General features: G+C 40.3%; 1 protein-coding gene across 1 annotated transcript in view; it reads right to left on the bottom strand.

The window, feature by feature from the left end:
- LOC142094898 (fer-1-like protein 4) overlaps window positions 1–26,223 on the bottom strand; it is a 104,845-nt gene that overhangs the window by 37,752 nt on the left and 40,870 nt on the right. Inside the window, exons 15-26 of the mRNA XM_075177504.1 lie at window positions 25,585–25,949; window positions 24,509–24,617; window positions 23,681–23,891; window positions 22,870–22,990; window positions 16,851–16,951; window positions 15,628–15,715; window positions 12,432–12,548; window positions 9,365–9,517; window positions 8,672–8,855; window positions 7,523–7,647; window positions 7,256–7,390; window positions 1,775–1,975 (exon numbers count right to left, since the gene is read on the bottom strand). Coding sequence (XP_075033605.1) covers window positions 1,775–1,975; window positions 7,256–7,390; window positions 7,523–7,647; window positions 8,672–8,855; window positions 9,365–9,517; window positions 12,432–12,548; window positions 15,628–15,715; window positions 16,851–16,951; window positions 22,870–22,990; window positions 23,681–23,891; window positions 24,509–24,617; window positions 25,585–25,949 — 1,910 coding nt within the window. The remainder of the gene's footprint in view (window positions 1–1,774; window positions 1,976–7,255; window positions 7,391–7,522; window positions 7,648–8,671; window positions 8,856–9,364; window positions 9,518–12,431; window positions 12,549–15,627; window positions 15,716–16,850; window positions 16,952–22,869; window positions 22,991–23,680; window positions 23,892–24,508; window positions 24,618–25,584; window positions 25,950–26,223) is intronic.

Below are 26,223 nucleotides of genomic sequence, written 5' to 3'. Positions count from 1 at the left end.
GATTTCTAAGCCTTTTATAATTGTATGTAAATTGTCTTAACATTGCTTATTATAGACTTTTATTTGCATGACATACAGTAAGAAAAGTCACCCATACACATTTTTTATGGAATATTCACTTAAAAAAATGTTTTTTTACTCAATATGTTCCCAAGTGTATTATATAGATATGGTATTAAAATGTACAGTATATAATGGCGAACACCTTGGCATTGTGTGATCAGGGACTGTGGCAACTATTCTAAGCCAGATATTGTCTTGGCATCTTCCCCACTATGCTGGAAATGTGGGTGGATATTAAGGAGGAGGAAAGGAAATTTGCATATCTGTCCTGGCTCTCTAAAAATCTTAGAACAAACTCTAATACGCTAATAGAACCCTACCATAGATTGCACACTATTCCAATGGATTAATATCAACTCCAAATATAATTTATCTGTAACCCCCTCCTTGATAATGCCCTTGTGACACCATTCCTCCTCTAAAGTAGATTCCCAGAGACTTCCAAGGGTTATGAATCAGAGTTGGAATAACCAGCTTTTATCATATAATAGTAGTGCTTTCTTCTCCAACGTAAGCTGATTTGCAGGAGAAATACCAAATCCTGAAGTCTGACTTCTATCACTATTTTGAGATCCAACACTTCATTCAGACTACCTTGTGGGAGGCCTACTCTATGTACATGATCCTGACTTGAAAAGCACTGTATGCTCTCTGCAAACATGTAAGGTATGATATCCTACTGTTCTTATCCTACATTTACCGATTTATTTTGATCTTTAACATGGTAACTTTGGAAAAACATGGGTTGCTTGGAGGGAGGCCCTGGAATACACATGGAAATCCTGAACTTGGACACTATGCACAGCCGAACGGCCAAGTGATCAATAAATGTAGTGATAAAGAGAATACCTACAAATGATGTTGCCTATAGCAACTAATCAGATTCTAGCTATCATTTTGTAGAATGTACTAAATAAATGATAACTAGAATCTGATTGGTTTTTCAAACCCGCCGGAAAACTCTCAGCTTGATACATTTACCCTCAAGTGGTACCTGATGCCTAAGATGCTTCATGCTATTCACTCATACAACTGCACCTCAGATTGTTGATGGAGAAGTTGTGGCAAATTTGGATCCCATTTACCCATATAGTGGTCCTGCCCCAAAGTTAAACAAATCTGTGGCCAAAAGGTACAGCTGATCAAAAACATTATTAGACTAAATGCAACCATGGAACCTTATATTTTCCAATCAAATCTACACTTTATTAATGCAGCTTATTATCATTTAGCTAATTGAAAAAATCCTGAGTGCCTCTCAATGAGGGCAGTTATCAATAGAATGTGTTATGTATCCTCTATTGAATATGTAAGAAGTCTACCAAAATCATAGGCTTTGGGAACCTTGGTATGAGAATCATATGGTTCACATACTGGGCACACTCTGACGTACTTTGAGGCCAAGTGTGATCCCCCGCAAAAAATTATGCTAAGAGTGAACATTCCAAAGTGCACTCAGCATGTACATAGTAAATATTCATGTACACACAAATGCACCTGACTCTCACACATAGTGGACACCGACATTTGTGACTGCAGCCTATTAGCTCACTAGAAGTCTTTGACATCACTGAAGCATGCTGGTCCTAGTGAATTGATAGGCTGCATTTTCACCAATAATGGTTCAGTCCACAAAATGGCTGCACCCACTGTATGTAAGCTACATACTTGCACACCAGCACACTTCTGCCCCCAATCCTGCCCCACTCACCTCTCTCATGTATGTAGTGTTCTCAAGTTCTATAAGCTCAAATGCAGCGATGAGCTCCCCAGCTGACGTGTTGCCTTTGAAGATGTCAAAGAACTGCAGGGCTGGCTGGACATATTTAGGAATTTCCTCATCATTCTCATTGTCATCCAACAATGTCACAATAGGGGTGGCGTATGCACGTCCCAGAAAGTCAGGCGGCCCCTACAATGTGTTGGAGAATAAATGATTGCATTATAAAGATGTGATGAAAGTCGTGGCATGTAAGTATTTTGTAATTCTTGCCTAGAAAATAAAATGTGAAATCAGATTAATGGAAATATTATAACTGCATGATATGCAAAAAGCAGCAGCAAGTATCTACTGATCCAATAAACTCAGGGGCAAACGCAGGATTTGTAGAGGGGGGTTTCCACACCACGCCGCCAGTGGGCGTGACCAGCATGCATGGGGGCTTGGCTGCTCTCCAACTCTTCCAATCCCCATAATATACATGGGCAATGCTGCGTGTACTACTGTTAGGTGCACGCAGCTCTCCCCTTTCAAGCAGAGCCGTGTGAAGCGGGGGCAGGGTCCAGCCACCTCAATTATACAGTGCCCCAGGCTTGGAGGGGGTTTTACAGGCACTAGGAAACCCTCCCCTCGGTTTGCCTATGAAACTTTCATATCACTAACCTCTATGGGATCTTGCACACTAAGGTTCTGATTCATCTTCAGATGTAAGTCCTCTTGTGTGCCGTATCTTGCGTGAAATTGCTCTGCGCATGCTCAGAAATGGACCTTACGCCAGTAAACGCTGTTGCATGTAATTTATGTCTAAACGCAAATTCCAGTTCTGACTGCCTCCAACTTAAAGGGCGGAACGAGGGGGGTAAGTGCCGATAGTGATGACTGACACGTATGCATGCCAGAACATGTGTATGCAAGTATGAGAAACCATAAAAATGCATTTTATTTACAGTACACATTAATAACATTTTGACTTACGTATTTCATGTAAAAAATGTACAAAATAAAAAAATGTAAATGTATTTTTATATATAATTATAATATTAAGTGTTGCAATTTATTTAATAGATTTTTTTTGCCATGCGTTTTGATGGGACTTTATAATGCACAAATGGATGTGCATATCCTGCAGTGTGTTCTCTCTGTCTGCATATGGCAAGTTAAGTATAACCAGAGCCTACTTATACCCATATTCAAATGGAAATGTTTCTTGAGATCCACTAGTCTGATTTTTTTAAATGTAAATTCTTTTCACATTGCGTTCCAAGATGAATAAGGCCCTAACTGTTTTCAAAGTTAATGCTCACAAATGGTTCATGTAGTGGTTCCAAATCAGCAGAGAAACAAAGCTACTGAAATCCAGGTCCTTTGAAATTAATGCAAAATGCTCTAGCCCAGGGGTGTCCAACCTTTTAGCTTCCCTGGGCCACATTGGAAGACGACGAGTTGGTTTGGGCCGCACATAAGATACACTAACAATAACGATAGCTGATCATCCAAAAAACCATAGAAAACATAGTTAACATATATATATGAGAAAAAAAGTTCATATAAATATATATATATATATATATATATCACTTTTTTTTCAAATCCCCCTATACTTACCTTTCAATATCTTCACTAGTTATTATACTATAATCACTTTTTGTATTGTTTCGATGCAATATCAATAAAGTGCATTTAAGCCAGGCATTGTATATCAGGGTGCCCTGACCAGGCCTGCGGTACCTGACATATACATCACTGTGACCCCAAATTGTGACCTGTTTTGCTAATTACACCACTATGTTAGCTAAGGGATAACAACTTATAATGGGCCAAAGAGAATAATATATAATGCCCCATTAGTATTACAAGTAGAAGTATGTAGCAGGGAGATAAGTTCCATGATGCTCCCTTGCCACAACCAAAACTCCTTCTGGGCCACATTTACAGGCGGGCTGGGCCGCATGCGGCCCATGGGCCGCGGGTTGGACAACCATGCTCTAGCCGATCACATACAAGCTGTAAAAAAGCTATTAAAAAGCTATTAAAGTATAAACGCAGTGTTTTCCTTAGCAGATAAAGCGCAGTGTGAAACACTGGCATAGAGTAGAAGCAGCCGGTAGTTGTGAAGCTGTCGGCTGCTGCTCCTCACTCTCAGCGATGAGATGTAAGAGGGGCTTTGCGCTCTGATGTCACGGCCCAGTGCCACTCTTACCTACTGTAGTGTGCAGGAGATATTGCTTCCACTCTGTCTTGTCTGCTAGGGTACGAATCTGGCTGTTGTCACTTTCTGATGGAGGGGTACACCGCCTAGGGTGTCCACATTGCTTCCACCGGCCCCACAAATGGAACACTGATTTGTATATTTACAACAGGCAAGCTGTTGCTAACTACTAGTCCTAGCATGCCCTTGTAGGATCGACAGGCAGACTGCTTTGTGTGCAGAGTAATAGAGGAAAGTAATCAAAGCATTTATAGTAATCAATGTAAGATAAATACTAGCTTATCTTTTAATGATTCTAGTGATAGGATAAGGGAATGCTAATCCTATAGGCAACGTGTGATATAACAGACACTATCACCATTAAGGAACATCACCAGCTCTTAACGTGGCAGAAATGCCAGGGCGGTAGACTGCCTCTTAAGTTACCGCAGGTGTAAATATCTTTTTTCAAATTCTCATTCTTAACTGTTTACGTAGTAAGACATGGATACAATAACAACACGTTCAGAAACAATATATAATGTACAAAATCCGCAACAGTTGATTATGAACGATTGCTGATGACATTTCAAAAGGCATTGTTACTTTACATGAGAGAGGTAAATATAAATTTAAAGTAAAGGAGGAATGAAGAAAAAGAGGTGAGAGATGGGGAATGGGTAGAAAGGGGATGGGAGGGCAGATGTAGGGAGGTGCGACATAGGTTGTCAATCTGCAGCTTAATTAATACATTTCCATTGATCATGTATACCTTTTCATCATCATGTCTATAGGGACCGTTATGCAAAGGTCTATGGACACTAAGCTAGCGCCAAATAATTTTCTTTGTCCCATAGGTGGTAAGTACTCTTTTCCATGTGTGCTATGATCCACAGAAAGGGAGGAAAGAGAGGAAATGGAGGACATGTTTGACTGTTTACACTTAGCCACTATTAGTATATGTGGGATTAATTTAGCCAAGTGCTTGTCGCCATTTTGGGGGAGGGAGAGGGATAGAAAAGATAGATCTAGGGATCATTAAACACAGGGAATCTCAATACTGAGTTTTTTCAGACTTCTAAGTACACTGAGGAAGAGATTTTAAATAGTCTTTAATTTGGAGAAATTAAAAAAGCTTACTTTGTAATGTGGGAAAATCTCTTTGAACTCTTTCTATTTTTATACACTTCTCCTCGTTGTAGGAAAGCTGCTATATGTACTAGAGATGCTCAGGCTCGGTTCCCCGAGAACCGAACACATCCGAACTTAGCAGATCCGAGTACGGAGCCAAGACGGCTCGGTACTGTCCTCATGGAATTTGTAGTTCATTTTACAGAAGAGCTGTCATGATTTTTGGGCAATTCGCTGTGGAGCACTGTGGTGCCTTACAAATGTACGATAATAATAATAATAATAATAATAATAATAATAATAATATGCCTCTTAGTGAAGCAGATGATACACAGAGTAGCCTCTGAAAAATGTTACATTCTTGGGTACATGCTGCTGCTGTCCCTGCTGGTGAAGGCGAATCACCAACCCAGTGGGCTGTCACAATCATATAATCTTTAGTTTGCCCAGTTCTGCTTGTCCACATATCTGTGGTTAAGTGTCTAGTGGGTAGAATGGCATTTTGGAGCCCAATATTTATATTTTGACAAACCTTCTGGTAGAGGTGAGGAATAGCTTTTCTAGTAAAATTGTGTTGTAATGGAACTTGGTAACGGGGACAGAAGACCTCAAGTAACTGTCTAAAACCAGCTGCATTCATAGTGGATATTGGACGCAGATCTAATACTAGCATAGTCGCCGTGGCGTCTGTGATCCGCTTTGCGACTGGGTGACAGCTTTCATACTTGCTTCCTCTTGCAAAGGATTAACAGTCAATTGTTGTAAACTATTAGTAGTTTTCTTCATGGTCTGCTTCTGGGTTGAAGATCCACCCCCAGCAGCAGGCGCAGCAGCAGTGGGCCTAACGCTCAAGGATTCTTCTGAGGAGTCCTGGATAGGGGAGAAGTCATCTCGCCTTAGAAACTTGGATGCAGGACTAACTCCGATCGCTTGTGAGGATATTGATGATGAAGGTGTTGGGGGTGTAGATTGCAGGTGCTGGTATCTAGCTGAGAGAAGGGAGGTAGCTGATGCTGGACTGCTTGTTGTTATTTTTTAGCATAAGTTTCTGATTTTCACAAAAGCTTCAAATGGCGTACCGTGGATGAGATTCCTAGATGGTTAAGGTACCTACCTCTACTGACTGTGGCTTTACACTGTGGCTAGACAACTGTCAGGATTTGGGTAAAAATAATTCCACACATTAGAGGTGGATTTTTTGGTCTTATGCCCAGGCATGACAATGGCCTTCTTCTTATCACTGGCAAGAACTGCTGCAGTCTTTGTTTGAAAGTGTATGAAAATAATATTGGGACCTGTGAGGTTGTCAAAATTGACTGCAAATGACTTGAAATTAGTGTTATTGAGGTTAATAATAATAATGTAGGAACAAAAAAAGAGCAAAATGATGTGATTTAAGCGTATTTTAGTTTTTTTTTCGAAAAAAAAATACAGATCCAAAATCAAAATACACGAGGGCGGTTTTGCCCAAACAAAAAACAAAACACAAAGCTAATCCAGATCCAAAACCAAAACCAGTTCACGGGGTCAGTGAGCATCTCTAGACCTGTGAGGTGGTCAAAATTTACTGCAAATGACTTGAAATTAGTGTTATTGAGGTTAATAATAATGTAGGGGGGGGAAGCATAATTATGTGATTTTAGCAACAAAAAAAAAATAGGGATTTTAGAAAAATAGGGATCCAAACCCAAAACCAAAACACGCAAAGGCGGTTTTGCCAAAACCAAAACATGAAGTTAATGCAGATACAAAACCAGAACACGGGGGTCAGTGAACATCTCTAGTATGTACTAATGTATGCAAGCCTAATAAAATGACCATTTGACAATCAGCTATTTATATAGTGCCACTAATTCTGCCCCATAGGAGCTTACAGTCTAAACTCCCTAACATACACACAAGGACGGAAAGAGACTAAGGTCAATTTTGATAGCAGTCAATTAGCCTACAGCATGTTTTTTGGAGTGTGGGAGGAAACCGGAGCACCCGGCGGAAACCCACGCAGACACAGGGAGAACATACAAACTCCACACAGATAAGGCCATAGATCTGGCAAAGTTTAGAGGCTATTGAGCTTCCTAATGATGGAAAAAGGAGGCACAGCAAAACAGTAGAGGGCAAAAGACAACATGAAGTATAAAAGTTATACTTACAAATTTATCCTGATCGAAAACATTGATAATGATAAGTGGTGGGTCATTCTTCAAGTCTTCCTTATTCCCATCCATGAGGAGATTGTCATAGACCAGCAGTTCATTCCACATGGGAGCCAGAGTCTCATTAATGACCTGAAGATAAAATAATGCTCAGAAGAATATAGGACTGTAAATATACAGAATATTATATTTTATATTGTGAAGTAAAGAGCAGCCACGATCACCTGTGTTATTCCTTGATGTGGTTATAACCTTATCTCTCACCTGGGTATTCTGACAAGAGTTCCCAAATATGATTCTAACAAATGGATCAGACAAGCCGTTATCATCAGCGGGTAGGATGCCCCGGGCCTGGTATATATGAGCTCTTAGCTGGAAGTAGCGGTAATCTACAGAATCAAGTGAGAAATGATTAGTTGGTGTTGTGGTGTGTATTGTTTTCTTGGCACATGAACACCAATAGTTGATTATCATGTACAGACAAAAAGATACTTCTCATCAAGGCAGGGATAAGCAAAAACTGTGAATGTTACTGAATGGACAAACGTGACTAAAGACTGATATCAGGATCAATTTATGACTTTCAATATAGATGCATTTGTTTTAATTCTTCTTTCCATATACATTTTTGTATCAACCACAATAAATTAATTCACATTATGTCCATGCTGATATTACAATGTTATACAACTATCACGGAATACCACCTGTTGTAGTATTGACTTATTTATAAACGTGTTGTTAGTAACTGTGGCATAACTATAGCCCAACAGAGTAACCTACTTGGCAAAGGAGGAAACGTTATACCTCCAAGGAGCCACTTAATACTGCAGATTCATTCACGCAGCCTCTAAAGGTGAAATGAATGTACATATATTTCTTATTTGAACCATGGTGTTACTTTATTGCTGTGTTGGGTATTATTTGCATAGAGCAGTGTACTGTATGGTTAAAGGACAAAGGGGTATATTTAGTAAACTGCGGGTTTGAAAAAGTGGAGATGTTGCCTATAGCAACCAATCAAATTCTAGTTATGATTTATTTAGTACATTCTACAAAATGACAGGTACAATCTGATTGGTTGCTATAGGCAACATCTCCACTTTTTCAAACTCGTAGTTTAGTAAATATACCCCCAAGAGTGAGGGGTAGGATGGCCTTTCAAAATTCTGCCAGTTTTATTTTCAGTTATACCCCTGATTGCTATAATCATTAGTATCTGATTCTATGTCAATCAAGAAATAGTGGTGAGAATGATAAATTATACCCTGCTTTAGTCTCTTGCTATGAAAGGAATTTGCCTCTAAATTCAATGCTGTACATGCCAGATGAGAAGCAAGGGCTCTGTGACACAACCCAGCAGCTATGTAACAGAATGCAAAACTTGCTATTATATAGAATTTAGTGTCTCACCATCCCTCTGGAGCTTGATTGGTGGGTCGAGCGTAGGAGAGTCCACCAGTTGTCCATTTCTCTCGTACATGAGTTTGTAATCCACTGGCAGATCCGCTGTGCTGTTCTTGGCATACTTAATTACTCCAAGCCACATATACATTTCAGCTTTTGCAAAGATTTCTCCATTGTATGATCCTGGGATCTAAACATAGAGGAGGTAGATATAAGGTTACCTTTGATAAAAAAAAACACTAAAAAAAATAACTGTCCCTCAGTTCACCAGTATCAATACTATCCAATGCTTAACAGTATACTAAGATGTCCATTTACTAAGCTTTGTGATGCAACTCGAAACTGTTTGCAAAATTGCTGTGAAGGATTTGCAATAAGCCATGGCTAGTTCTCGCTTTACCTTTGCCTATTGGCCTCCTTGTGGCTAATCTGATTGGCTGAACTATTTCTGCCAATCAGAGAAATCCCAACCTGACAATACTAGTTTTGTTTTGGATCATTGGGTAAACAAGTTTCCCCTTTTTGACCTAAATAGGGCTTATTATTTTTATATTTATGGCTTATTTTGTGGCTAATGTGAACAGCTCTTTTGAGCTACACCGGGACAAGTAAGGGTAAGGTTTCAGCGTTGGGAGCTTTCTATTTTTATGTGGAGATGTTAGATCCACAAAATGTCCTGTTCCATAGGAATACTTTCACCTGGAAATACACAGTGGAGATCTTTCCGCAATCCTTCCCCTTCTCCTCCTCTACCACAGAGTAGAGAACATTCTGGGCTGGAATGCGAGCATACGCCACTCTCTTATTATTACTGAACATCCATACGATAACATCTGGAAGAGTGCTCTGCGGCTGTAAGACAGACAAAACATTGTCCGATGATTGTACATGCTATATGGTTGCTGTAAAGGGTATCTGAGAAATGCAGATACATATAGATTCCCAAATACATTGGTTGGATATTGGAAGGAAACAAATATAAATATGGCTGTATTCACTAACACTATATACGTCAGAGGGCTGTCAGTAAGTCATAGGTAGTGCAGGGGGGGAGGGGGGGTTACAAGCTTTTGCAAATTTATCTGCTCCCTTGTCACTTGGGCACACTGGATTGCCTTGGGCTGAGGCAGTGGTGTACCCAGGGCCGGATTTACCACTATGCAACCTAGGCACTTGCCTAGGGCCCAGCGGTCCCTAGAGGGCCCTCCCAGGGCTGGCGGTGAGACCAACCTTTAAAAATGGGCCACTACTTATGGGCCAGTGCTATGTGCTTGCCCCCCTGGGCTAAAGTCTGTCAGCCAGGCCCTGAAAAAGGCTATATGTTATGCTAAAAACTATAGTGCTATGGATTTTTTCAGTGAGGGGGCCCCAAACCAGTATATTGTCTAGGGCCCCATGAGGTCTAAATCCGGCTCTGGGTGTACCTGCTGTTTTTTCAATGTTACTAATAGGCAGCTAGGTCAGTCCACCTTCTGTACAGCCCGGTGCAGAAATGACATGGCCACCCCGTCTCCCCAGCACTCAGGGAGCCCTTTTATCACCAGGTAGCTCTTGTACTTGATCGTCAGGGTCTTACAAGAAGAGCCTGAGACCACGTGATTGATCACAGCACCAACTCTGAATCCACTATAGCTGGAGAGCCGCATACGTTATTCTAGATTTTATGCATAGGGACAGCAACAAGATTTATAAAATATATAGTTATACTTTAATTTTTCCCATTCTTCCCATGTTTTTAATTACTATTTTTAGTCTCACATTAAACCCCCCACTTTCAGCAGGTTACCCTTGGTCACATAACGTAGACACTTTACTTCTATAAGAGGGCAAGCTGGGACATGTAGTTCCAAAGAATCTGGAAAACCATATGTTACACCGACATATAGCCAGCCATGTAATACACTTAAAGTGGAACTTTCCCCAGGAGGTGATATTGGGTTCTATTTATTTATTTTTTATTTTTAAAAAAATGCTTTTTATTAAAAAATGTAAACTAAAAGTTCTCTACCCACTCATTTTACCAAAGAGAGGGTCCTCTTGTAGCCACCAGATTATAAAAGGTACAAATGGGGCAATTACTTCCAACACCTAGGGGTAAATGTATGAAGCTCCGATTTTTTCAACTCGCCGGAAATCTGCGACTTTGCATGTAAAATTTATAGCTGGATGACTCGTAAAGGCAAACTTGCCTTTACAAGCCATCGCCACTTTTTTTCGGAACTTGTTAGATTACGGTTGAGAGCAGTCACCATACTGTAGAATGGTGACTGCTCTCAAAAACGAAAAGGAATGCAAAGCAGCAGATATCTGAGATGCACCCTCCTTAAATATGCGGGACACACAGACAGTGGCGCATGCAGGGGGGGTTTCTGAGTCTCCAGAACCCCCCCCTGCGCTAACTAAGTGGCCGCTATAGCTGCACTGTCCTATACAGCAGCCGCGGCGCTGTCAAAGAAGCGTCCGCGGCGGTGCTGTAGTGTATACAGCACCGCCGCGGACGCTTCTTAGACAGCGCCGTGGCTGCTGTATAGGACAGCGCTGAAGAAACAGAGCTGCTGCGCGCATACGCAGCAGCTCTCGCGGGGGGTGGGGTTCGCCCTTGACAGAGGGACCTGGATTTCACGGTAAGTGCACGATAGTGCACCATCACTATTTGTTAAATATGCCCCAAAAACATTTACATTTAAAGTGAATTCAAATGTAATATATAAAACACCACGCCCATTTAAATTGTGTATGCCTGTAATAGCAAACAGACTAGCAGGGTCAGGGCCAATACTGCTATCTACCCAAACAAGCAGACCACTACATATGTTTGTATTTAAATAGTATTATAAAAAAATGTAAACATTTCCCTAAGCAGGTGTCTTTACTTGCTTCACTTTCCATCAATCCAAAGGGATTTACAACCAATGGAAAGTAAGAGTCAATTGGCATTTAATAACTAGCTGTTTTTTGATTTTGTGAGCCAGATCTACATATGTTCCCTCCCATGCTCATACCCTCTAAGACAGAGGGCTTTAAAGTGCACCTGTCAGTTATACACAGTGGATTTTGTGTATTTAAGAAACTTTAATGAGAACACACCTATTATTACACCTATTAGTTTAATAGTGACCTGTGACATCATGCGCTACATGAATGCAGCCAATCATTTCACTAGGAACTCTTAACATCACTGAGACACTCAGTGGTGGCACTGGTTCCGAGTGAATTGATAGGATGTATTCCCAAGTATGTTGGTTCACTGCACAGAATGACTGCCCGCAAGATGAGCTCCTTAACTCATTTTTGATATTAGTTCCACCATCTTATTTGGAATTTGAAATGAAAAAAGTTCATTATACACAGCAACAGCGATACCTGCATACTGTAAAGGAGCACAACACTAAACAAATGTTTTTTTCGGTAATGAACGAATAAGAAGGGAAAGCACTACAAGATAGTAAGTTTATCTCCTTTCATCACCATGCCTTTAACCTCTGGAAAACTTGGAGCTGTCCAATAAGACGCCCAATCCTAACTAATAGCTATAATGCTATACAAACAGTCCTCTGTTGTGTAAAATCAACATTAGGTTTAATGTTGTAAATCTCTGGGTAAACTCTTATGTACAACACCAAAAGCTCACACGCTATGCATATGCTTTCTTCCCATGTACACTCAAAATAAAATATGATAAATAGATGTAGAGAGGGCATTTTCCCCCTTAGAAGGTGCATAGTGGCTATACTTTTTGACAATGCCTCCAACGTTTTTTCTCTACCTGTTTAATAAGGACTCGAACTTTTGTTAGAATTTTCTTGGCATCGTTAATCTTTTCCTTGACGTTCTGCTTGGTCAGTCTCCGGCTGGCTCTCAGAGCTTGTTTGGCATAAAGGATCTAGAGTGATAAAGTGCATCTACTTATGTAGGAATGTTACCACATATGGGTTTAAACATAACACAATATTGTTGTGATAACATAAAATACAAGATAAGGGGGTATATTTACTAAACTGCGGGTTTGGAGAAGTAGAGATGTTGCCTATAGCAACCAATCAGATTCTAGCTGTCATTTTGTAGAATGTACTAAATAAATGACAGCTAGAATCTGATTGGTTGCTATAGGCAACATCTCCACTTTTTCAAACCCGCAGTTTAGTAAATCTAGCCCAAGGTGTGAAAAAAGAAATATCAGGATATAATTAATTATATAAATATTGCAAATATTATGAAAATAGCAAAATATCAAAGAAGAAACACAAGCAGCAAAATCATTATACACTAAGGGCCTCAATTATAGTTGGATGTACGTCAAATATTGCAGTGTAAATATACTGTTTTCCATACTGTGCGTATGCACCAAAATGTGTCCGTATCCACATATGTCTGTATCTTAGACTTGCAGCCTCTTACACCTGGAGAGATAGGTAGTCATAAGTTGAGTACCGTAAGGGCATGCTCATGTAAGTGTAGCACACCGCCTAGTGATGCAAATAATTACATTTGGACAGATCCCCAGATATGCCTCTTAGGAGACATATCTTTTGCAGGTACTGACACTTGGTATAAAAATAGGGCAAGGATGATGGCACCTGCAGCATTATCTAGCCACTGCTGATTGGCTGATACTGACCCCTCCAACGGATAGCATTTAGCTCATTAGTGTCACATCTAGATTAGGACAAGTCGCAATTGTCTATTCGTATTTTTTATTTGTCATTTGCATTTGGACTATTGCAGGAAAGAAAGATTCCCTTTGTTATTTTACAGGGGTAAACAATGGATGTTGGAGTGTTTGCATTTAATTGCATTTACATCAGGAAAATGCGACTTTCATGTTTATTAATAACACTGCTAAGACACTTTCCTCTCTTGTATACTATATATGACACTTTATTATATTATACTGTGTATGAATAAGGTGATGTGACTTTTGCACCTACTACTAACAGTGTCAAACTGCATTTCTACACAATAGGTATATGTATTTGTAACACAGAAATGCTGCAGTTTTGGAGTATTGTGAGATTGAAAAAAAAGATTTTATACACACACAAAATTACCGTATTAACGGTAATTACGCGCACTATTTCAGTAACGTTGGTAATAGTATGCAGGCCGCGTTACTTTGTACAGTAACGTGGCCAATTGAATTCCCCCCTAAAAGGCAGGACTTCATTTATGAAGTGTACTGGATAAGAGAAGACATTTCAAGCAGGGACATTTGAATACAAATTTATTTTGGACTTTTATAAGTCGGACTTTGGATACAAATTTAATTGGGACTTGGTTGACAGCCATTTTAGGATTAAAAGCTGCTGACAACAGATAAAAACATCAGTGGTGAGTATATGGGCATTTATTATTTTTAATAAAAATATATGGTATAAATGAGGGTGTTTACTGTCTTTATTGTGGGTTTATTATTTTTATTAAATGTATGTGGTTTTAACAAGGGTGTGGTGGTTTATTTAACATTTTCTTTTGTGGAACTACAGGTACCAGCCAACCGTGGGTGTCAGGGCATGTTGGCACTTGTGGTTCTCCAAGTGAAAACATGCCCTGGCTGCCGTGGGTATGCTGGTGCTTGTAGTTATGCAAGTATCAGCATGCCCTCACTATTTATGGCACCCTGGCTGGCTGGGACTTGTAGTTCCACAAAACAAAATGGCGTCAGTTTATTTTTTTCTACTTTTATCGCCATTTATTACCCTACACCCATCGGTGTAGGAAGAGCCCTAGTGCTTTCAGCACTGGGCTGGTTGTCCCTAGAGGAGGGGCCTGCTCGTTTTTTTCAGGGAACCCCACTCCCTAGGGATTCCAGCCCAGCACTGAACAGCCTGAGGTTGGTTTGTCATTATGCTGCGTGTCCCCCTGCTATAGTGCCTCCAACCCCGGCTGGTTTGCCTAGTGCTGGGTCAGTGAAAATCGGGGGGACCCCACGCAAATTTTTTCCCCGATTTTCACGGAACCAGCAGTAGTCTGGCAGCACTAGGGTTAATAGTGAATAGAGAGGTGACCACACGTTTTTGTTTTTTTTTTGTGCTTTTTTTTTTTTTGAACTTTCATCTATTTTTTACAGTTTTTATTGCTGCCGGAGCTCCGGCTCTATTGCAGAACAGTGTAACAGTGGTGTGTTTACAAAATGCGCTGCTAGCAAGCAGCGTGTTGTATCTAGCCTGTTTGAAAGCAAACTCTCCTGAGTTTGCTTAATCGCAGCGTCATACATTTAAGACTTGTATAGCCAGAGTGGCAAACAGTCGGGAGTTTGATCTCTATCGATTTTGGAAATAGCGATTTTGACAGCAGCACAACTCTGGCGATTTTACATGAAATCTCAGCTTCATACATCTGCGAGTTTCAACTCTCCCGAGAAAATCGTTGGATTTGCAAAATTAAACCTTGATACATTTACCCACTAATCTTCAATAGCTCAGGGTTGGTGCAAAAATCTAAATGGCTGCGTTCCTCTGCGCACAGCAGGGAAAGCCCTCCCACCCCTTTAGCTTATTTAAATAATATCGTTTTTACCCCTCCCAACTCTTCCCACAGTGGCAAGTGCAAACTTCTGCTCTTTTACAAACTCCATCGTGCAATACAAAGCCATGCACCTTGGCGGAAATATAAATTTACCTGCGCAAATCATGGAGCCATTTTGCTCTTTGTAAATGAGGCCCATTGCTCACTAAATATTATGAAAACATTTACTATGCTGCCATAAAATGTAAGTTCCATAGTCTTATTCATATGTTGACTATATGTAAAGGACCCCAATTTTTCTCAGCCTTGGGCCTTCAATTTCTTACCTCGCCCTGGTATGCTTTCCATAGGCAACTGAGACCTAAGAAAAATATATTTTGACGCTCCTCAACAGACTGAAAACTGAATATATGCTGCACTACTTTGTCTATACCTCTCATTTATTGAAATAAATTTAAGACATAAAAGTATATTCAGTGCTTCATGAACAGACTTACAATGTTGTATGGAAGAGACTTCATTCTGCAGCGGTCCAGGTTGTTGGGACGAGCCATGGTTCTCTTTCCTGCAGCCTGGGAATACTGCCTGCAAGCAGCAAGCGGTGATCAAATTAGATTTATGGCAACTGCTGCATAAACTGGATTAAATTCTATGTTTGCATGCGGCAATGCCCATTTCAATCAGCTTCATTGTGTTTGCAACTTTCAGGTTATCATGTAGAAAGTGGAATCAACATTGCTAAATGTCATAAAATTATTGGTATAAAATACAGACAAAAGTATTGCACAGGCTGGCCAAGTGTGCAAACCAGAGCCGTTTTAACGCATGGGCACCCTGGGCAGTTTCCCGGGGGTCCCACGGATATAGGGGCCCATAGGCTTGCCAGCTTTCAGTATGTTATTCCTGGAGATTTATTCTGAACCTTCAAACCCTCTTTGTTAAAACGTTTAGGTGAACTAATCACCTCAGAAATTTCGCAAATGTTTGTGTTGAACACTTGATTATAATAAATAATTCATAGTCATTTCGTACTGTGCCATCTCTGTCTGTATGATTTACCAACTGAGTACCATTTTGATGTTAAATTTCTTGCTTTTCAACTTCAAGGCTCATGTTACGTTGTCCAAATGTTTGTTTGGATTAATCTCTACTGTACAGCATGTTTTTTTTAATGTTTAACCACTGATTTCGTTGGAAGTATCAATAAATATAAGATTAATTGTATTGATAATTTACATTTTTATTCCTGTGTGCGGTTGTGTAGACAGGGCCCCAGAGCACTGCCTATAATGCTGTTAAGATGATCCTGATGCAAACCAGTACTGGCATATTCTGGTCCGTTACATAATGACAGGGTATTTAGGACCAAGAAAGTAGGGCAACAGTTTGAGGCAACGTTCATTAGGTCAACCAGGGTGTGCTGTCATCTGCAAACAGATTTTTCCATCAGAAGGGTGAACTAAGCAGGAGATGTAAATGTAACAAGTTGGGAATAGCGGTACATTGGCGGGATAAATTGAAATGGCTTCTATAATTGCAGTCGTGTCCAGTATGTCAGTGGGGTCAGTTTTTGTCATATATTGTAATGCATTTTTATTATGGATCATTCCAATAGAATATAGTGTCAATGTCAGCTTCGTGAGGACTAGTCCATAGAATAAAAAAATAATGCTTTTGCTTTAATTCCCATTTAAGGATTATTTACAGAAAAGTAATATACCTGCAACCAGCTACAAATTCCTCAAGAACTTGCTTGAGACGTATTTGTGGGTTGGATTTGGGTCTTCTTGTCAGTTTATCTACCTCATCAAGTCCACGGTCCTAAAAATTAAATTTATAGTTACCTGACATCCTCACACCACTAACATTTTAATAGCTCCAAGACTGACAATAGAGGGATGGTAGAAAAACAACAAACTGAGACTCAAATATTCCTCTTATGCCTGTTCCAAAGACAGGTGTCATGAACAAACTACTTTATCAATATTATTGCTGGCAACAAGCTAGCTTTGAAGACAGGGCTTTATAAAGAAGCTGAAGTTTTTTTTATATATCTTTACTTATAAAAGAAATTCTACTTTCATAGGCAAAACTAGGTTAGCCACCAGCCTGTGAGACATATGCTGCTTAAGAAGAGAAACAAGATCAATTTAAACATGCTGTTTAATAAGTAGACCCTGGGCCTGATTCATTAAGGATCTTAAAATGAAGAGGTATCTTATTTCAGTCTCCTGGACAAAACCATGTTACATTGCAAGGGGTGCAAACTAGTTTTCTGTTTTGCACATAAGTTAAATACTGACTGTTTTTTCATGTAGCACACAAATACTTGATAGCTTATTTGTACACTGAAATTTAAAGTTGATATTTGTGTGCTACATGAAAAAACAGTCAGTATTTAACTTATGTGCAAAACAGAAAACTAGTTTGCACCCCTTGCAATGTAGCATGGTTTTGTCCAGGAGACTGAAATAAGATACCTCTTCATTTTAAGATCCTTAATGAATCAGGCCCCCTTTTCTGAAGCATGTCATCTATGTGGAGTTAGTATGTTTGTGTTATGTTTGTGTGGTCTGGTTTTCTCCACTGGGACATGGACTGATGTTTATGAATAAACATTGTTCGACTAAGCACTGCATAGTATGGTGATGCTATATAAATATGTGATGAAAATAATGATAATTAGTCTTTATTTTTAAACAATCCTAGTATTTTAGCAGTAAAAGCTTCTGTTCTAGAACACCCTTCCTTCTTGAACATCACACTGCTCTTCACATTAGACAGGTGTGTTTGTAATAGATAAAGGATGTAAACCATGACCATTTTCTGAGCAGTCTTTACCTGGTTTGATGACTACAGTTTATGTTTAGAGACGAAACCTGTCCATTCTTAACCTCTCTCCTCAGAGACAGAATCTGTCCATTCTTAACCTCTCTCCTCAAAGACGAAACCTGTCCATTCTTATCCTCTCTCCTCAGAGACGGAACCTGTCTATTCAAACCTCTCTCCTCGGAGGCGAAACCTGTCCATTCTTAACCTCTCTCCTCAGAGATGAAACTTGTCCATTCTTAACCTCTCTCCTCAGAGACAAAATCTGTCCATTCTTAACCTCTCTACTCAGATACGTAACCTGTCCATTCTTAACCTCTCTACTCAGATACGTAACCTGTCCATTCTTAACCTTTCTCCTCAGAGACGAAACCTGTCCATTCTTAACCTCTCTCCTCAGAGACGAAACCTGTCCATTCTTAACCTCTCTCCTCAGAGACGAAACCTGTCCATTCTTAACCTCCCTCCTCAAAGATGAAACCTGTCCATTCTTAACCTCTCTCCTCAAAGATGAAATCTGTCCATTCTTAACCTCTCTCCTCAGAGATGAAACTTGTCCATTCTTAACCTCTCTCCTCAGAGATGAAACTTGTCCATTCTTAACCTCTCTCCTCAGAGACAAAATCTGTCCATTCTTAACCTCTCTCCTCAGAGACAAAATCTGTCCATTCTTAACCTCTCTCCTCAGATACGTAACCTGTCCATTCTTAACCTTTCTCCTCAGAGACGAAACCTGTCCATTCTAAACCTCTCTCCTCAGAGACGAAACCTGTCCATTCTTAACCTCCCTCCTCAAAGATGAAACCTGTCCATTCTTAACCTCTCCTCAAAGATGAAACCTGTCCATTCTTAACCTCTCTCCTCAGAGATGAAACCTGTCCATTTGTAACCTCTCTCCTCAGAGATGAAACTTGTCCATTCTTAACCTCTCTCCTCAGAGACAAAATCTGTCCATTCTTAACCTCTCTCCTCAGAGACAGAATCTGTCTATTCTTATCCTCTCTCCTCAGAGACGGAACCCGTCTATTCAAACCTCTCTCCTCGGAGGCGAAACCTGTCCATTCTTAACCTCTCTCCTCAGAGGCGAAACCTGTCCATTCTTAACCTCTCTCCTCAAAGACGAAACCTGTCCATTCTTAACCTCTCTCCTCAGAGACAGAACCTGTCTATTCATAATCTCTCTCCTCGGAGGCAAAATCTGTCCATTCTTAACCTCTCTCCTCAGAGATGAAACTTGTCCATTCTTAACCTTTCTCCTCAGAGACGAAACCTTTCCATTCTTAACCTCTCTCCTCAGAGACAAAACCTGTCCATTCTTAACCTCCCTCCTCAAAGATGAAACCTGTCCATTCTTAACCTCTCCTCAAAGATGAAACCTGTCCATTCTTAACCTCTCTCCTCAGAGATGAAACCTGTCCATTCTTAACCTCTCTCCTCAGAGATGAAACTTGTCCATTCTTAACCTCTCTCCTCAGAGACAAAATCTGTCCATTCTTAACCTCTCTCCTCAGATACGTAACCTGTCCATTCTTAACCTTTCTCCTCAGAGACGAAACATGTCCATTCTTAACCTCTCTCCTCAGAGACAAAATCTGTCCATTCTTAACCTCTCTCCTCAGAGACAAAATCTGTCCATTCTTAACCTCTCTCCTCAGATACGTAACCTGTCCATTCTTAACCTTTCTCCTCAGAGACGAAACCTGTCCATTCTAAACCTCTCTCCTCAGAGACGAAACCTGTCCATTCTTAACCTCCCTCCTCAAAGATGAAACCTGTCCATTCTTAACCTCTCCTCAAAGATGAAACCTGTCCATTCTTAACCTCTCTCCTCAGAGATGAAACCTGTCCATTTGTAACCTCTCTCCTCAGAGATGAAACTTGTCCATTCTTAACCTCTCTCCTCAGAGACAAAATCTGTCCATTCTTAACCTCTCTCCTCAGAGACAGAATCTGTCTATTCTTATCCTCTCTCCTCAGAGACGGAACCCGTCTATTCAAACCTCTCTCCTCGGAGGCGAAACCTGTCCATTCTTAACCTCTCTCCTCAGAGGCGAAACCTGTCCATTCTTAACCTCTCTCCTCAAAGACGAAACCTGTCCATTCTTAACCTCTCTCCTCAGAGACAGAACCTGTCTATTCATAATCTCTCTCCTCGGAGGCAAAATCTGTCCATTCTTAACCTCTCTCCTCAGAGATGAAACTTGTCCATTCTTAACCTTTCTCCTCAGAGACGAAACCTTTCCATTCTTAACCTCTCTCCTCAGAGACAAAACCTGTCCATTCTTAACCTCCCTCCTCAAAGATGAAACCTGTCCATTCTTAACCTCTCCTCAAAGATGAAACCTGTCCATTCTTAACCTCTCTCCTCAGAGATGAAACCTGTCCATTCTTAACCTCTCTCCTCAGAGATGAAACTTGTCCATTCTTAACCTCTCTCCTCAGAGACAAAATCTGTCCATTCTTAACCTCTCTCCTCAGATACGTAACCTGTCCATTCTTAACCTTTCTCCTCAGAGACGAAACATGTCCATTCTTAACCTCTCTCCTCAGAGACAAAATCTGTCCATTCTTAACCTCTCTCCTCAGAGACAAAATCTGTCCATTCTTAACCTCTCTCCTCAGATACGTAACCTGTCCATTCTTAACCTTTCTCCTCAGAGACGAAACCTGTCCATTCTTAACCTCTCTCCTCAGAGATGAAACCTGTCCATTCTTAACCTCCCTCCTCAAAGATGAAACCTGTCCATTCTTAACTTCTCCTCAAAGATGAAACCTGTCCATTCTTAACCTCTATCCACAGAGATGAAACCTGTCCATTCTTAACCTCTCTCCTCAGAGATGAAACTTGTCCATTCTTAACCTCTCTCCTCAGAGACAAAATCTGTCCATTCTTAACCTCTCTCCTCAGAGACAAAATCTGTCCATTCTTAACCTTTCTCCTCAGATACGTAACCTGTCCATTCTTAACCTTTCTCCTCAGAGACGAAACCTGTCCATTCTTAACCTCTCTCCTCAGAGACGAAACCTGTCCATTCTTAACCTCCCTCCTCAAAGATGAAACCTGTCCATTCTTAACCTCTCCTCAAAGATGAAACCTGTCCATTCTTAACCTCTCTCCTCAGAGATGAAACCTGTCCATTCGTAACCTCTCTCCTCAGAGATGAAACTTGTCCATTCTTAACCTCTCTCCTCAGAGACAAAATCTGTCCATTCTTAACCTCTCTCCTCAGAGACAAAATCTGTCCATTCTTAACCTCTCTCCTCAGAGACAGAATCTGTCTATTCTTATCCTCTCTCCTCAGAGACGGAACCCGTCTATTCAAACCTCTCTCCTCGGAGGCGAAACCTGTCCATTCTTAACCTCTCTCCTCAGAGGCGAAACCTGTCCATTCTTAACCTCTCTCCTCAAAGACGAAACCTGTCCATTCTTAACCTCTCTCCTCAGAGACAGAACCTGTCTATTCATAATCTCTCTCCTCGGAGGCAAAATCTGTCCATTCTTAACCTCTCTCCTCAGAGATGAAACTTGTCCATTCTTAACCTTTCTCCTCAGAGACGAAACCTTTCCATTCTTAACCTCTCTCCTCAGAGACAAAACCTGTCCATTCTTAACCTCCCTCCTCAAAGATGAAACCTGTCCATTCTTAACCTCTCCTCAAAGATGAAACCTGTCCATTCTTAACCTCTCTCCTCAGAGATGAAACCTGTCCATTCTTAACCTCTCTCCTCAGAGATGAAACTTGTCCATTCTTAACCTCTCTCCTCAGAGACAAAATCTGTCCATTCTTAACCTCTCTCCTCAGATACGTAACCTGTCCATTCTTAACCTTTCTCCTCAGAGACGAAACATGTCCATTCTTAACCTCTCTCCTCAGAGACAAAATCTGTCCATTCTTAACCTCTCTCCTCAGAGACAAAATCTGTCCATTCTTAACCTCTCTCCTCAGATACGTAACCTGTCCATTCTTAACCTTTCTCCTCAGAGACGAAACCTGTCCATTCTTAACCTCTCTCCTCAGAGATGAAACCTGTCCATTCTTAACCTCCCTCCTCAAAGATGAAACCTGTCCATTCTTAACTTCTCCTCAAAGATGAAACCTGTCCATTCTTAACCTCTATCCACAGAGATGAAACCTGTCCATTCTTAACCTCTCTCCTCAGAGATGAAACTTGTCCATTCTTAACCTCTCTCCTCAGAGACAAAATCTGTCCATTCTTAACCTCTCTCCTCAGAGACAAAATCTGTCCATTCTTAACCTTTCTCCTCAGATACGTAACCTGTCCATTCTTAACCTTTCTCCTCAGAGACGAAACCTGTCCATTCTTAACCTCTCTCCTCAGAGACGAAACCTGTCCATTCTTAACCTCCCTCCTCAAAGATGAAACCTGTCCATTCTTAACCTCTCCTCAAAGATGAAACCTGTCCATTCTTAACCTCTCTCCTCAGAGATGAAACCTGTCCATTCGTAACCTCTCTCCTCAGAGATGAAACTTGTCCATTCTTAACCTCTCTCCTCAGAGACAAAATCTGTCCATTCTTAACCTCTCTCCTCAGAGACAAAATCTGTCCATTCTTAACCTCTCTTCTCAGAGACGAAACCTGTCCATTCTTAACCTTTTTCCTCAGGCTCTCTAATCGGATGCCTGTCTCGGGCAACAGCTAATGTGTCTGGGACACAAATTAAATGAGTGAGATAAATACATATTGACAGAGAAACAAACTGATGTCGTAGAGACTATCCTGCCTGCAGGAACATTCAGTGTGTTGCATGCTTGAGTAGTCTAGTAAACACTGCTACTATAAAGAACAGTTAAGACAGAACAATAAAGTGTCTGATTAATTCACAGGCTGTGTTCTAAAGCATGTGTAGGTTATAGAGGAGGGTCTGATACAAGGTTTTATAACTTACCAGGCGTTCCGCTATCTTGACTATCCAGTTGGAATTGTACACTCTCCAGCTGTGATCCTCCCAGTAACTCCACACATACACACATGGTCTGTCATTGGCCATTGGTAAACAGTTGTATGAACTACGGACAGAGAGTAAGCAGGACAATAGAGTGAAATAGAGTGAAATCTGCTCCTTCGGCCATATCTGCAGTAATAAGTAATAATAATAAATGTGTTGCCGTCATATCTGTCCTTATTTGCTTTCTTAATACAAACCTTAAAAATATTACAGCCATGCCACTTATTGAAAAACGTGCTGCTATTAGCTACAAAACACAATCTCCACCACATGTCACCCCAAAATATCAGGCACAAAACAGCAACGCAATAAGGAGAAAATGTTGCTGTTGTAATAAATCACATATAGCATGCAACATTTTTTGGGGCTCATTAACCAATGATTTTCTGGGACAAAAGTCTTCATAAATAGCTTACAGTGATGCTTGATGTGCAAATCCTATGGGAAAATAATGTTCTACAATAGAGGCCATGGATGTTTTCCCAAGAGGCCGTACTGCATTATATTATACAAACAGTTCCTGTATCAGACTTTATTAAGTGTCTTTTTGTGTACTAATATTATGGCTGAACAACTAGATTCCGCACATCATTTCCTTTCCAGTTGGGCATACTGGCTTATTACTTTTATGACCATGCATATTTTTACACAAACCTTGCTGTCCCTTAATTAACAAACCTACAATGTAGCTATGATTACTGCCAAGTACTAGATCTGTCTGTCCAGTATTGTAAGCTTTGTTCTACATTACTTGTCTGGTTCTGTATGCACCGGCTTCATTGAAGGTGTCACGGATTTGCCAATTGGTTCGTTATTTAACGGCAGGTTTTCCACATGATCCACACTTAGTTCATCTTCAGAACCTGCGTCCAGCAGACCCTGACGTTCCTCAGGTATCGCCTCCCCTTTCGGTTTCTTTTTAGATGATTTTGTGATTATTTCTGCAATTTTCCCATAGTTGCCTACACAATTAGTGTTAAATAAGTAGAAAGAGAGAGGATACGTTGTGGGGTTATTTTGTGTGTTATGTGAAAACCCAAAATTGTCTGTTAAATGCAACACTACTACATTTAGTAATTAAAATTAATACACTTGGGCGTCATTATTATTCTTATTTCTCCATATATAGCCTTGTTGTATTTATTAACATGAAACATTGCCAAGATCAATTGAAACAACTGTCACAAACTGCGAATGAACATAGCCATAGTGGTCATTATAATAGAAGAAGCGGCTAGCCTTGTTTAGATCAACTGTTGTCTAAACTCATCATGAAAGAGATGAACAGATGAGAAAATGCTCTTAACTTGAGTAACCAGTATGATGCCTCTCTAAAATTCCGCATACAGAATATTTAACATTTTTGTACAGTACAGATCTCTTTCTACATACTTGGAAGGGCAGTAGGTTTGAGATCTCTAATAGTGTCATGGCAGTTTGATAAATTACCTAGTACAAAAGACAATGTAATGCAACCATTACAAATATGCCATTTTCTTGTGGATTATTGAAAACACAAAAAAGGAAATGATCAAGCTCATTCAAAATGCAATATAAATATTAATGTCATCTCACATACCTATAGAGAACTCGAATTTGACCGGCTTATGCCCAATACTTGGATCAATCATTGTGACTTCAAATACTACTCCAAACAGAAGGAACTTTTCCGGGACCCCCAAGGCATTCTAAAACAAATATAAACATCAGACGTGAGTGGGGTGAATACTGCAGCTATTTTGACTTCTAATCAGTAATGGTTTCCCAATATAATTTATAAATGATCCTCTCATGTTAATACAGGACTTATATAGTTACCAGTGATACTAATATCCACAAACAGCTCCAGGTTTTAAAGATTGTCCATGGAAATGTCCAACTTCTTTCAACAGGATTAAATTCTAATTATCTAACCTTATTTCTTGGGTTTTATAAATTATTTTCTATTAAACATGAATTATTTCAAGCATAAAATATGACATTATAGTCATGTTCAGAGGGTATGTCATACCAAGTACTCCTACATGCCAATGTTTGAGTGCAAAGGGTTGCACAGATTTGGTACCCTGTATTTGATTTTTTTGGGGGGGAAAAAATTCCAGGATCGTATTTTTTTTAAAACCTGGGACTGTCCCAGTCGGGGACAGCGAGTACCTATGATGTTCCTGCAAGTGTCGCTGAGCAACTGCTGCAGCTCCAAACCATAATCTGTGCTGAGCCGTATCACAAATAATCTAATAATTATTCTGCTTACCTGAGTTGTTCAAATGCCACAATGTAACAATGGTCTACATATATCAGACTGCTAGCTGATCCAGTATTAATAATATTGTATATTTCTGTTAGAGCACTGACAGGTAAATAAGTGCTCCATGATGAAGCCTGGACAATTTATAAGAACATCTTATGGTAGTCATTATGGAAAATGTTAAGGCCAGATACAGAAACATATTATGGTTTAGAGTAGAGTACTAAATGAATCTTGAGAAGGAGAACACGACTTTCCCTGGAACTTGATAACAATTACTGGTAGCAAAGAGTAGAGTCTTCTCTTAGAAGTAAATGTTCCTTGATGGGGCCCCAGACATTCTAAGGTTACTCTTGAGTCATGAATCTGGGGAAATCTAGAACTAGAACGTATGTCCTCATGTATACCTCTGGCAAGGGGAGAATATCGTCCACTTCTACGGTGACGGCATTAGGCTGCTCCTTGTCCTCTTCCTCTTCTTCTCCTTCGGCGCCCTCTGCTGCGTTTCCTTTCTCTTTTTCCTGTGACTTTTTGCTTTTCTTCTTCATTTTCAGCTTGCCAAATGCATTTTTCAGGGCCTGCAATGGTTTCTTTTCCTGAACACTGTTGTTGCTAAAGATTTCAAGTGTCACAGCCACCAAAATGCGGCCTCGATAGAATATTCCCTGACCCAGACCTTCGTTTAGATCCCGATGTACATCTCTCAGTGTGTAGTTTTGGGGAGACCCATATAGGTTGATCCAGGCTGGTCCAAAAGTTGGATTAAAACCAGCTGAAGACAAAAGGATAGAATAGTCGGCTTACTGTACAATTTGTGCAACTACAAATGTTATCTAATGTTCTAGCATTACCGTTTGTAGCCTAGCTACAAAGCTCTTGTGTGAAACATCAGTGCTATACTTAACATGCTTGACAAGGAACACAGGGTATTATCCAACATTCCAACCATGGCCTTATCTGTGTGGAATTTGTATGTTCTCCCCGTGTTTGTTTGTGTCACCTCCAGGAGCTCTGGTTTTCTCCCACAATGCAAAGTCATACTAGCT

Source organism: Mixophyes fleayi, chromosome 6, assembly GCF_038048845.1.
Source record: "Mixophyes fleayi isolate aMixFle1 chromosome 6, aMixFle1.hap1, whole genome shotgun sequence".
NCBI classification, from domain to species: Eukaryota; Metazoa; Chordata; class Amphibia; order Anura; family Limnodynastidae; genus Mixophyes; species Mixophyes fleayi.
This window is presented reverse-complemented; position numbering and strand designations above follow the sequence as displayed.